This window comes from Miscanthus floridulus, chromosome 11 (genome assembly GCF_019320115.1).
Source record: "Miscanthus floridulus cultivar M001 chromosome 11, ASM1932011v1, whole genome shotgun sequence".
Taxonomy (NCBI): domain Eukaryota; kingdom Viridiplantae; phylum Streptophyta; class Magnoliopsida; order Poales; family Poaceae; genus Miscanthus; species Miscanthus floridulus.
In genome coordinates this window covers 95042627-95056545 of record NC_089590.1, presented here as the reverse complement: position 1 = coordinate 95056545, position 13919 = coordinate 95042627, and the positions used below count along the sequence as shown (strand labels likewise).

The window sequence follows — 13919 nt, the reverse complement described above, 5'->3', positions numbered from 1 at the left end:
GCAGCCTCTAGCACCTCAAGCTCCCCGTCATCGAGCTCAGAGGGGCCAAGTGGGTCGGTGGCAGCGTCCAGCCCGTCCGATGCTCCCGCGAACTCTCCAAGCGCCTCCAGCCCATCCGCCGGACCTATCACTGCCGATGCCTAAGAGGCGAAGGCACACAGACAGACATGGAGTTTTGAAATGATCCATTGTGGCAGTAATAAACGTTGTCGGTCTTTTGTTATTCTTCCTTACGTTTGGAGCAATGATAAAATGTGTATCAGTTACCAATCGATAATGCGACTGGAGTTCTATTTCTTGTATTGTGATTGATTATTTTATCAATATAATGTACTCTGCTTTTTGTATGTTGGATTCTTCACCCTTGTGGAGTAAAATGTGTTTTCTGTCATAGCTTTGCTGCAATTACCTGCTGTTAAAAAAAAAATTGACCTGTGAAGGGTAGGATAAGACAACCCTCGGATATTTTTGCTTAAGAAGAAGGATCTTCTCACGCAGGTCGAGAAAACACTCGAATCCCCATCCCACTTGTACACAGCGGTGCCATAGCTCACGTGAGAATGACCACAATTGGGGCCGGTCCCTACCTTGTGATGGCCAATGCGTACTATAACTTCTTGTATAATTTGCCAACCAAACTTTGAAGTATTTGTTTTTAAGTGTGGTACCAATCAAAATATGTGAAGTAAAACGTTGGCCTCCTACTAAATTTCTGGTGGGGGATTTGGAACGAAAGGAATGTAAGCATTTGTAACCTTGAAAAACATTCAATCGTCACTCAAGTAATGGAAAAGATCAATGAAGAGATCAAAGCCAGCAGGGTTTATTTCAGAACTTGCTGAGTAGTTGTTCTCTACACTTCTCTTAATCTGCTTATGTAACCCGTCTGCTTTTTTGTTTGTTTCTCCTGAGCTTTTTTTGTTTACAGATGCAGTTTGAGTCTTTGTGCTGTTTCTTTCCTTCTTAATTAATGCATAGTAGGCAGACCTTGAGTTGGGATATCAAAGCAACAACCTTGTCCCAGTGTGGAACAGCCATGTTCATCATAAGCTAGATATATTGTTACTACAAAGCCGATCGACTAAACCTGAAATAAAAATGACATAGTACCAATTTGCGAAGCGGAATATTAGGGAGGCTGTGAGCCTCCAGGTTCTGACAATGGTATTGGTCGTGGCCAGGTGATTCACACAACAGTTCCAGATGAACCTTTTTTTTTCTATTCTGTTTTCGCCATAAGTTTGTTTTCTTTAAAAAAAGGGGCCCATACCCAATTCCATGACAACAGAAAGTGAGAAATTTGTTGATTTTTTTCCACTCCCAGAAACAGGTACCAAAGCGCTCTTACGCTATTTCACATGATCCAAACAAACAAACCTAGAAAGCAACATAAAGGGTTTACAGGTAGGGATGCAGCTGGTGACATCAATGGGTGGGTTCTATTGTGTCAACTAACTAGCGGATTTGTATCGTATTTCAGTTGCTTTTGTGTCTTGATTAGTTTAGTTAGATGAACTTTGAATGAACTCAGCGAGCAGACCCAATAATTCGCTATAAAGGGATGAGAGGATGTCTGCAGCAAAAAAGGCGAGAGAGAGACCAAAACATAAAGGCTCAAATGCAGGATTTTTTCCCTGTTTTCTGCATTTTTTCTATCAATAATGCTACTATCAGGGCGTCCGTCCAAGCATCTCCGTTCAGACGCCCCGTTCTTGGCCTGAGCAGCCATCGAGGCCCAACATCAATATCCTGCGGCCTCTCAAGTGTTCAACTGGTTCCGCTCCCCAATTCAGTCCGCGCGTCGTCCAGAATATTCCCCACTCCCCAGCCATCGCGGCTGCTTTCACCACGCCGTCCGCTACGGCGGACGCGTCCACGCGCCATCTGCTCGCCGTGTCCTTAACACGCCTCTGCTCTGCCTCGCCCGCCGCAGCCATCCCCTGCCGCACCCCATCCCAAGGTCGCGCCCATCCCAATCTCGCGCCACGCTGTGCGGACGTCCCTCATCCCGCCCCCATGCACCTCTCCCATCACGGCCATGGCGTGCACTGCACCGCCACCACCCCGCCCCCACCAGGAGAAGGTCGCCGCAGGTTCTGCAGTTCTCCACACAGGTAGGCCGTGGCCGCGCGTTCGTACGTTGTGTTTCAAACTTTTGTTTAAGTGTTTTATCTTGATGTTGTAAAAGTCGACCTGAGATGTTGCATATGTTGCAATGACAATATACGCATGTTATAAGCCTATGTTTCAATTGTTTCATGTGTTTCAGACGTTTGTTTCAAATGTTTCATCTGAATATTTCAAAAGTAGATCTTGGCGTTGCACATGTTGCAAATAGCTTTACACGCATGTTTCAAATGTTTCATTTGTCTCAGACTAATGTTGTAAATGTTTCATCTGAATGTTTCAAAAGTAGATCCGTCCGCCTACTATTGCAGCTGAGAGCACCGCCGTGGTTAGCGTGCTGGTGCCTAATGTTGGCAGACACCTCCGCAAGCAGGGCAGGTGGGCACGGGGTCGCAGTTTCGCCATGCGAGCGTGGGATGGGTGCTGGGCGCAGTTTCGCCATGCGAGCGTGGGCGCGGTTCCGCCGTGCGGGCACGGGATTGGCGCGGGGTGTGGTTTCGGACACTTGCGCTGGATGGGAACGGGATGGGGGTGCGTGAGATGCTATGCGGGCACTGGGTACGGGAGCTGCTTCCGAACGCAGGTCTGGGGCAGGACGTCTGAGCGCTAGCTTTACTGAAAATAAATTGATTTCTGTACATCTTAAGGCCCTAAAGGGGCTTAAACTGACTGTGACTGCAGTTCCTGAAATCAATCGAGGGCGGCTTTGCCTCCGGCCACTGCTAGACGCCTAGACGTCTAAGCAAACAAGTGATCCATCATCCATGGCAGCTCCGAATAGTGTTCCCCAGTGAACTTTTCGCTCGCAGCCTCGCATAACGCACATACTCCCCAAGCATGAACGGAACAAGCCTATGAAAAACTCGCCACATGTCGCATCCATCGGCCGATGTCTAAAAACGGCCAGGCCCTCATGTACCGCGACGTGCCACAGCTCGCGACATGCCAGCGCAAAGCGATTCCTCCCAATGCGCCAACCGAAAATAGCTACCAGCCCCGCGTATAAAACCCCCACCAGGAATCGCCTCTCCCCGTCACCACCGCCCAGCAGCAAGAACGCACGAGCACACAAACGTCAGAGCTCACAGTAGTCACAGGCACTAGCAACACACCAACCTTGCCATGGCCCGTGCTCTCGCGCTCGTCGTCATCCTCCTCGCCGCCGCGGCCGTGGCGCCCTTCGCCGACGCCGCCGACAGCGCCTCGAGCCCCTCCACGTCGAGCTCGGAGGCGCCAAGCGGGTCGGCGTCGGCGCCCAGCCCGGCCAGTGCTCCCGCGGACGCGCCAAGCGCCTCGAGCCCATCAGACGGTCCCAGCACGGCCGACGCATGAGAGGCGATGGCGCGAAATGATTCGTTGCGGCAGCAGTGAACAACTGAACACTGTCCTGATGTCCTCTATTCCTCCTTTTGTGTCGTCGGGTACAGTGAGTTATCAACAAGCATCGAATAGAGCTGGTGATACTTAACGCTACTGAAACCTTTTTGTTCTATCTGTTTTAAAATAATGATGTTACCAGTGCATTTTGCATACAAAAATGTTAATTAACATACCATAGTACTATTATATATCTTTTTTTTTTAATTTATTTATGATTCTCATCGTTTGCCAATGCCTCGGTGTGTATGAACTTGTTCCCTGTGTTCTCTGATCATCACATGGTCCATACTTCATTTCACAGTTTCCATCAATAAAAAACTGACCAAAAGAACAGAAGGTGAGGCAGAGGCGCCCGCCTGAACTTCTCAGTTTGAACTTAAGGTGTTCATCACTATTCATCTAGTCAGATTTCACATTCGTATTTTCCAAACTGGAATATCTGAATTAGGATGTCCAAGCAATAGGTCTTGTATTCTTGTCCCGCTGTTGACTGAACATTTAATCAGCAAAAAAACATATACCAAACTAACTTGCAAAGCAGAAGAGTCAGGGTGGGCGTTGAGCCTCCAGCCTCCTGATAATGGAATTGGTCACAGCCCAGTTGAAGCCCCGGTACTGAAGCCACCTCACAATGCGCGCACGGCGATTCTCCAGGGTCAAGCTTTGCCCACGCTGCCACTGTTTGGATGCCTGAGCAAACAGATGATCCATGGAAGCTTCGGATATGCCAAACGCTGCCTCTTTTCCAAGGCCGTGACCATCCTGGAACACTCTTCTTGTTGCCTGATCTACTTCTGCCTCTGGCACACCCTTTTGGCGAAGTGCCTAATTTGAGAGCAGGTGATGTCAATTACAAAATATTTTATTTATGAATTTAACAGGGAGATGCAAAGCACAGAATCAAATAACAACGAGCAAAATCAGGCATCACAAATATACTATCCGAAGGAATGAGAATATAAAGTTCCTTTGCAAAGTAACTTTTCTTTTACCTCATTGGGCGAACTTTAGATATGGACATTATCAAATCTTACACTAGGAATTTCTGGAGACAGCTCAGGGGAATTCACCATTCACAGAACATGAAATTGGAAGGCATAAGAATATAAAGTTCCTTTGCAAAGTAACTTTTCTTTCACCTCTTTGGACAGACTTTAGATATGGAGATTTATGGAGACAACTCAGGGGAATTCACCACCCACAGTCACAGAACATGAAACGGTTTTTTGTAATAAAGGAGGGCCACATGTGCCAACAGTTCATTCAGAACAACAGCAAGGGAGAGGAGAGAGAAAACACTGACCTGTTTTATTCGCCTTGGACCCCATGTTGATGATAGCCACCGGGATCGCGAAAATGATTCAGCATAAAAACCATCATTCAACAAACCCCTTCAGAAGTAAAATTCAAAGACATTAAAAATAATATGAGCACAGGCATAGCAAAACGAGTGATGTTCTTAGAACTAAATATTAATGTCTAATGCCTTGTTATATCAGCAACAGGTATTGGTTAGATCTAACACTAAAAATCTGGAAATACAAAATACAAATGCCCTCTACAAAATTTGGGGGCTTACGCTACACGGGTTGTAAAAATTGACAATGATAGTTCTACCACCTCTATTCCGTAAATGAAGAGTTGTAATTTTAATAGTGTGACCATAAGCAAAAAGAAACCAGTCTTACCTTGACTTGAAATTAGCGATCACAGCATCAATTGTATCAAAAGGATACTTCTTACTTCGTAGTTTCTTCCTAAGCTCAGAAACAGTGAAAGCTCTGCTCAGGACAAACAAGGCATATTTCAGTGTTCATTCTCAACAGTGACAACAAGATTAGGCCAAAAACAAGTAAAATCCAATGGCCTGAATGCATAGCACACAAAATTCCATTAGACTATGGATGCTAAGACAAAGCCATCATGTCAGAAATTGAGAAAATCCGTGGATTTCGCTGGCAGCAACAAGAAAAACATTCACTTGGTTCAGACCAGTGGCGGAAGGAGGGGGGGCTGGCAGCCCCCAATGCTGTACTAGTCCCTCTATTATATAGTAAATATATGTATTAAATAGTTACTTAGCCCCTCCTAATTTAGCCCAAGCAATGACTGTGTTTGAGGCCCAAACGCCCAGTTGGCCACTTACGTACGTATACAGCCCATTTAGCTTTAGGCCTTTAGCCATCTCCGTCTGTTCAGCTCTCACGAACTGAATGCCAAATGTCGCTGTGGCCTGCTTGTCTCGGTGTCTCGCTGACTCCTCGCGACTCATCTGTTCATCTTCTTCGATTTTTGGCTTCGCGCTCCACAGTTCCACCTCCACGCCTCTCACCTCTGCGGCTCTGCTGCCTGCTCTATCCACTCGCTCAGACTTGGAGACTGCCGCAATGCCGCTGCTGACCTGCCGATTAATTAGATCAGATAATATTGACTCCGCATCGCACAGGAGGTAAGGTGCTACTCCCTTCTCATCTTATCTAATCAATAATCCTTATCTAAATTTCCCCTTTTTGATCTTAGATAATATGAAGAAGAGACTCTTCATAGTTTTTTCAAGCCGGTTGGTTCAACTGCTAATTGTATTGAATCCATTAGAAGCCGAGGCTGCCAAGGTAACGTGGAAGGGGATGCTCCTAATGTGGAAGGGGAAACTCCTAATGATCATGTAGAGAATCCTAATAATCAGAGTAGTGCTCCCGTTGAGCCAATGGAAGCCGAGGTTGCCGAGCCTGAGCACGAACCAATTGTTGCTACTAGATTTGAGAGAGATCCTGGTAAACGTGTTCAAATATTGGAACTGCCAGCTGATCAACAAGACGAAGCTTGAAGATTTTATATTTCAGAGGGGCCATATCAACCAATATTGACAAAGTACCCACTCAGTGAATTAGCTCATCGTCGTCCATTTCAGAGCAGTTGGTTCAAGCAATTTCCTTGGCTAGAATATTCACCTCACACAAATCGTGCTTACTGTCTGCCATGTTTTTTATTTTCCAAGAAGCCAATTGGGAAATCAGGACCAGATGCATTCATAGTCAAGGGGTTTCAGAACTGGAAGAAAGTAAATGATGGAAATGAATGTTCTTTTCTAAAACACATGGGGGATGCTAGCTCAGCTCATAATTATTCAGTTGGGTGTTTTACTAATCTTAAGAACTCAATGGCTCAAATTGACAATGTGATTCTTAAACAAAAAGAGAGAACGCTTGCAACAGGACGACTAAGGCTTGCGGCTACTATTGTTTGCATTAGGTAATAAGAAAAAATTAACAAGTCTCTTTTTTATTTTTGCAACTAGAGTTATATGTGCTGGAGTATTTAATTTTAACTTGTTTTGTCTATATGCTTAGGTGGTTGACATTTCAAGGATGCCCCTTTAGAGGCCATGATGAATCTGTAAGTTCCTTAAATAGGGGTAATTTTCTTGAAATGCTCAAGCTTTTGGCTTTGTATAACAAGGAGGTTAATGAGGTTGTGCTAGAAAAGGCTCCCAAAAATGCAAAATACACTTCACCTGATGTCCAAAAGGAAATTCTTAGCATATTTGCTCGAAAAGTGCAGAAATCAATTAGAGAAGAAATTGGGAGTAGCAAGTTTTGCATAATGGTTGATGAAGCTCGAGATGAGTCCAAAAAAGAGCAAATGGCAATAGTCCTCCGATTTGTTAACAAGGAAGGATTTATAAAGGAGCGTTTCCTTGACCTAATCCATGTTAATGATACTACTGCTTTGACCCTTAAAGAGTCAATTTGTGCTGTCCTCTCAGCTAATGGCCTAAGTATACAAGATATAAGAGGACAAGGTTACGATGGGGCCAGTAATATGCGAGGGGAGTGGAATGGATTGAAAGCTCTAATTTTCAATGAGTGCCCGTATGCATATTATATTCATTGCATGGCTCATCAACTTCAGTTAGCCCTTGTAGCAGCATCAAGGGAGGTACATGAGGCACACAATTTTTTTCGGCATGCAAATTTCATCATAAATGTTGTTAGTGCTTCTCCTAAGCGCAACGATGAGTTGCTAGCAAATCAAGCCAAGGAAATTTCCCGTGAAATTGAATTGGGCGAGCTTGACACAGGGCAAGGGGCAAATCAGACATCCTCCCTACAAAGGCCAGGGGACACGAGATGGAGTTCCCACTACAGGTCTATTCTAAGCTTAAAGAAAATGTTTGGTGCCACAATTTCAGTCCTACGCAGCATTGCTAATGATTGTTCAGTTTCAAAGTATTCTCGCGGAGATGCCAGTGGTGCCTTATGAATCATTGTCACATTTGATTTTGTGTTTATTCTACTTCTAATGGAAAAGATTATGAAGATCACAGATGTGTTGTGTCAGACACTCCAAAAGAAGAACATTGATATCTTAAATGCGGTGGATTCTGTTTCTACCACAAAATTGTTGCTTGGTGAGTTGCGAAATAGTGGCTGGGAACCTCTTCTTGAGGAGATCAAACTGTTTTGTGGAAAGCACGAGATTGATATTCCGGATCTCAGTAAGAAGTATGTTTTTCCCCCAAATTATTTATTCTTTTATAAACTGTACTTCATCAATTAATCCATGTCTTCCCATCTGTGGGTATGTTGATGTGACTAAATCTCAAAACAAGAATGACAACACCACAGCCTTTCACCATTACAAAGTAGATTTGTTTAATGTTGCAATTGATCAACAACTAGCAGAGTTAGAAGATCGATTCAGTTCTCAAGCGACGGAGCTTTTGTCCCTTTGTGCTTCTTTGGATCCTAGGCTGGACACATTTAACATAGCAAATATATGCACTCTGGTGGAAAAATATTATCCTGCAGATTTCTCCAGTCAAGAAAGAGCTCAATTGGAGAGTCAGCTGCCACATTTTCAAATTGATGTATGCAACCATCTAGAACTAAACGAATTATCAACACTTGCTGATCTAACAGGTGGACTATTTAAAACAGGTAAATATTCATCTTATCCTATGGTGGACAGGTTGTTAAGATTAGTATTAACTCTTCCAGTATCAACTGCAACCACCGAAAGATGCTTTTCAGCTATGAAACTTGCGAAGACACGTCTTAGATGTACAATGGGAGATGGATTTTTGCGAGATTGTTTGGTAATTTATATTGAGAAGGAATTGGCTGCATCAATTAGTACCGATGAAATTATTGAAGCCTATGATCTTGCTGCTAGTCGTAGAGCTAAATTTAAGTTGATAGAAATGTAATTTTGTTTTGGTTAAGACTTGTGAAACATGCTACTATTATATATGATTAAAACCATATGGCATGGCTATCAGTTCTACTTTGCTTTGTTCATTGCCCCCACTATTCTCAAATCCTGGCTCCGCCCCTGGTTAAGACTTCAGACAAGTGCATTTGTTTGTGTGATCAGCAGACTGTTCATTTATGCTCGATACCCAGTTCATACTATAGAGTGAAATAGAACAAAAACATTCAGTACAAACATGTTGCTACCGACAGAGTTTCAGGAAAATCCCATAAGCATCTATAGGTGGGAATCATTCATCGGTTCTCACCTGGCAGCAAGCAATTCAATTGCAGCCTTCTCCACATCTCGCACCAAGCTTTCGCTAATTTCGCACACCACGTCGTCACTCTCCTCCTCTTCGAAAGAAAAATGCACAGACTCTTTGGCAGAGTTCTTTCCAATGGGCTCTAGGTCTAGGGCCCTGCCATTGGCATCCTTGCAATGGCCGAGCAATTCATCTGGAATCGGCACAGCCTTATCCCTCGCTGCCCGGCAAGCGGCAAGAAGCCAACAACCAAATCAGCTAAATTAAACCAAAATGGTCTAGAGAGCACCAAATTGAAGACCACTTCTGTAGCATCATAAACGCCTCACCTGCATTCCCCTCTTCGAAAGCACCTTGCCGGCAGGTCACAAGCTTCCGGCGCGGAGGCTCGCGCCAGCAACGAGCCATCCCATCTGCCCTGCAAAAGAAGCGAAAGTTTGTGAATTTGGGGGCAGAGAAATCAGTAGGAGTTGGGCGGCGGCGTGGGGTCAGGGTAGAGAGGTACCGCGACGGGGAGAGGAGGGTAAGCGCACGGGACCGCAGGCATAGCTCCAGCCCCGGCAGAAGATGGAGGAGGCGGCGGCCCGCCGCCATGGCCGACATTCCAAGCGGCTAGTAGCGTGACGGCAGCACCACTGCAGCAGTTTTCTTTGCCACTTTTACAGTTCGGCCCTTTAAGGTTGTAGCTCGTTTTACTCTTGGGAAACTTGTGTTGAAGATTAAGAAAACGAGAGTAACCATTTGAGTACTCAAATTGTGTTGCAAAATGTGTCTTGTTTTATATGTAATTTTAACTATATATTTATAGAAAATACGCCAACAACTATAACATCAAGCTAATATATCTTTGTTGAGCGTTTACTCTTCTTATAGGAATATTTTCTATAAATTTGATTAAAATTTGAAAAGTTACATTATAAAAATACTAAGACGCCTTTACAGTTCGGCCCTTTAAGGTTGTAGCTCGTTTTGTTTATTTTGTCCAAAAGATGACCAGTCTAAGGGATAAAAAGGCCCATGGCAATTGAACGTGCTTAAGAGTGCTAGTATAATTTGGATTTGAAAAACAAAAGTAGCCAATGAAACTTGCAATATGGTAGGAACAAGTCTTGTATTTTTGTTTATTTCTTTTGTAATATTGTCCGGAGCATATGGTGCACTCAATATACACTTATGTACGCCTAGACATATTGGATCTGTATATGTTAATATTGTTAAAGTCGCTACATTTCTCACTATCGAATATTGACTGAAAAAAATATCAGACACATGTAACGCTAAACATAGGGCTTTTGGTCCCTGGTTACTAGTGAGCAGGGTGGAACCATTACGGTTAACCACCTATGCCAATGTTCGCTTTCTCCTTTCTAGTTCGTGTTTCAAATTTGCTTTTGAATCAGGTCAAGATCCTAGCATCCTTATGCTTTCTTTGCGAATTATAAATATCATGTTAAACCTTGTAACTAAGAATCTTTCAATGGAACTTAGCCGAGTTTAAGTTTTGACTTGATGCTATGCTGACATTTATGACTAATTGTTGTTTTAGTGGCATGATAACCCTACATGTATTTGTGGACATGAGGATTGTATCTATTCCATGAAAAAAAAACTCACAAAAGGCTTGGATTGAAAGAACGCCTTTTGGCTCCGTCTCTAAAACTACAATAGTATTGTAACAAAGCCAGAGTAACCTAAAACTCAATTTCATCACCTCTTTTAGTTTTTTTGGGTTTTTTTATCTATTTCATCCACTATATAGTACTCCCTCTATTCTTCCTCCATTTTATTCAAATATAAGACATTATGATTTTTTTGGTATACATAGTTTTTTCTACACACTTAATATACATTGGCAATGTTCTGCAACACTACTTCAACAGTACTTTTCAGCGAACGAACAATGTTTTTCTCTCATAAAAAATCAGCATAAGCCAAATTTCAGCAAAACGAACAGGGCAATTATGTCTAAATACATAGAAAACTAATGCATATAGAAAAACTAAAATATCTTATAATTTGGAATGAAGGGAGTATAAATTATAAGATGCTTTAGCCTTTTTAGATTCATAGTTTTTACTAAGTATTTAGATATATATTATGTATAGGTACATAATGAATGAATATATATATATATATATATATATATATATATATATATATATATATATATATATCTTAAAAGTCAAAATATTTTATAATACACGAAAGCAAATAGAGGAGCCGTATCTCCGTAGAGCGGCACCAGACGAGGCCAAAGTTTTACAGGAGATCCATGTGCACCAAAAGCGTGCCATCCCAACACATCTCATCAAACTGTGACCGATCAGGGCCATGATTTTTCACCCCTTTTCTTCCGCAAAATAAACCCGGAAAGCACCGAAAGGCGAACCCCCTGTGCGCGTCCCGCGTAAGCATCACGCGAGTCGTCGGCGCCCGCGGATCCGCGATCGGACGGCCCACGTCCGCCCGTCACCCTATAAAACGACCCCACGGGCACCCGGTAGCCAAATCCCCCGACTCCTCGCTTCCTCCCGTTTGTGGCCCGAGCCCCCGCGACACACCGTCGCCGTCGCCGTCGCCGCCGCGCGCCTCGGAGAAGAGAGGGAGGCGGCCCCTGCACCGAACCCGCGCCACCCCCGCCTGATCCCCCCGGCACCGATCGGTACGGCCCCTCCCTTGATTGGATCGGCTCGATCTGTGGAGCCCTAACCTAGGTTCGATTTGATCTGTGGATTTTGGGGATTTTGTTTAGGGTTTGATCGATGGCGTCGAAGAGGATCCTGAAGGAGTTGAAGGACCTGCAGAAGGACCCGCCCACCTCCTGCAGCGCAGGTGATTTGCTCTCTAGCTCTGTGGTTTGTGTCCAGATCTTGCGGAATTGTGTTGCGATTGCGATTGCGATTGCGATTGCGATTGCGATTGCGATGTACGCGTCGTCCGTATGTGTTAGATTGGTGTTTGTTTCCTCGGCTCGTGATCGATGCAGTTAGAGCTCTGGTTACTTGTATTGGTCGCATGTGATTATTTTGTCGAGAACCCTGGTTTGGTTATTTTATTATGCTTGTTTTAAAATTCCGTGTGGTTGATTCTGCACTACTTGGCTGTGCTTACATGTTCCGTAAGCTCTTAGAGTTTATGATATCGGTGTTTCCTTTCTTAGCTGTACACGTGAGATGTGAAGTCAATTAGACTCGAAAGCTGGTGGAGATAGTGTCAGTTCATCAGTCGTTACATGATATGTTGTCTGAGTACAGTTAAACCACTGAGTTATTGTATAGTAGAATCAATCGTCAGTTAACTTAAACACAAGGGGTCTTACCATGACATGATTTGTCAGCAAGGATGTCTGTCAAGGTTGTGCTGTATTCTGCATTTGTTTTATTCATGTATAGCTTTGCAGGCATACTGATGTTCTTTGTTTAGTCTGATATGGCTATTGCATATGTGATGGCTTCTATTGTTGAGATGTTTGCTCCATCTGTTCCAATCATATTCTCTTGTTTTGGCGTGGAACCTGTGCATTTTGGATCAGAAGACCAGTCCAGTTGGAAACCCTCCCCCCCCCCCCCCCCCCCCCCCACAACCCCAACCCCAACCCCAACCCCTCACCACCACCACCACCATTGAGTCACAATTTGTTTTACTTTTGTAGTCACCTGTCTGCGCGTAGAGCTGCACTAACTGTTCTTATTGTCAGGTCCTGTTGGTGAGGACATGTTCCATTGGCAAGCTACCATCATGGGGCCCTCGGACAGCCCATTTGCAGGTGGGGTATTCTTGGTGAACATTCACTTCCCACCGGATTATCCTTTCAAGCCACCAAAGGTAATTTCTCTAGATTCTGGTTTCTAATGCCAGTTCTACCTGTATATTATGATTCCTAGAGCTGCAATTGTGCATCCTCAATCAACATATCATATGGCAACTCTTAAATCAGTTAAAGTGATCTGATGTTCAAATGATACGCTTATTTTCAGGTGTCTTTCCGCACCAAGGTTTTCCACCCGAACATTAACAGCAATGGCAGCATTTGCCTTGACATCCTTAAGGAACAGTGGAGCCCTGCTTTAACCATATCAAAGGTAAATTGCCTACATTGTGTATGTTGTGAGTTTTAGGGCCTGTTTGGCTGCACACTGACCCACCCAAATCCACATGGTTGGGAGGAATTGAGGCCTCTTTGGTTCTCACCTTAACAAATATGAATTGAGATGCAAGTACTGAGGTGGGTCGATTGGATTGTAACCAAACGCCCTTGACATTTTTGGCCCCAATTTTCTATTACTTCATGAGGCATTGTAGTTAGGTAATGAGATGTTGGCTATATTTCTGACTGTTACTGATCTGTTAGTTCTGTTCTGTTCTGTCTTAACAGGTTCTCCTGTCAATCTGTTCGCTGCTCACGGACCCGAACCCTGATGATCCTCTTGTTCCTGAGATTGCTCACATGTACAAGACTGACAGGGCCAAGTATGAGTCCACTGCGCGCTCCTGGACGCAGAAGTATGCCATGGGCTAGAAGTGTGGCTACAAGCTGGCCAAACTGGTGAATGTGCCGACCCCCAAAATCGTTATCACCTAAATAACCAGTCAAGTCACTCCGTCCCAGCAAGTATGAATGGACTTTTGAGGGCTATTGTGTCCTGTTGAACTCATGTATTACCTTGTGAAGTCCGTTGTGTCTGGTAGTCTGTTCTACCTGACCGTTCCGTTATCTGATGTTGCTTCGTTAATCATATTTCTATATGGTTCGTGGTGTCCGTTGGTGTTTCTTTAATCTGTCTGCTGCTTCATTCCGGATGAAAGAACCAGTTGACGTCCTAGTGAGCGTAGGGGTTATGAAAGAACCTAGTCACTTCTCCAAATTTAGCCCAAAGTTGATGAGATGGTTAAC

At 44.0% G+C, this 13919-nt stretch overlaps 2 protein-coding genes and 1 pseudogene across 2 annotated transcripts; 2 read left to right on the top strand and 1 right to left on the bottom strand.

The window, feature by feature from the left end:
- Window positions 1-3814: 3814 nt before the first annotated feature.
- LOC136492680 (uncharacterized) lies at window positions 3815-9661 on the bottom strand. Its single transcript, XM_066488675.1, has 6 exons — window positions 9531-9661; window positions 9355-9443; window positions 9029-9245; window positions 5196-5288; window positions 4811-4898; window positions 3815-4332 (listed from the first exon to the last, which is right to left on the bottom strand). The coding sequence occupies exons 1-6, from the start codon at window positions 9626-9628 to the stop codon at window positions 4054-4056; spliced, it is 864 nt and encodes a 287-aa protein (XP_066344772.1). The 5' UTR covers window positions 9629-9661; the 3' UTR covers window positions 3815-4053.
- Window positions 6106-8445, top strand: LOC136492679 (uncharacterized; annotated as a pseudogene).
- A 1863-nt stretch (window positions 9662-11524) lies between the features above and the next one.
- On the top strand, window positions 11525-13785 carry LOC136492682 (ubiquitin-conjugating enzyme E2 28). The gene is made up of 5 exons (XM_066488678.1): window positions 11525-11687; window positions 11778-11857; window positions 12723-12850; window positions 13003-13107; window positions 13401-13785. Exons 2-5 carry the CDS (start codon window positions 11788-11790, stop codon window positions 13542-13544), a joined length of 447 nt encoding a protein of 148 aa, XP_066344775.1. The 5' UTR covers window positions 11525-11687; window positions 11778-11787; the 3' UTR covers window positions 13545-13785.
- Window positions 13786-13919: the final 134 nt, after the last annotated feature.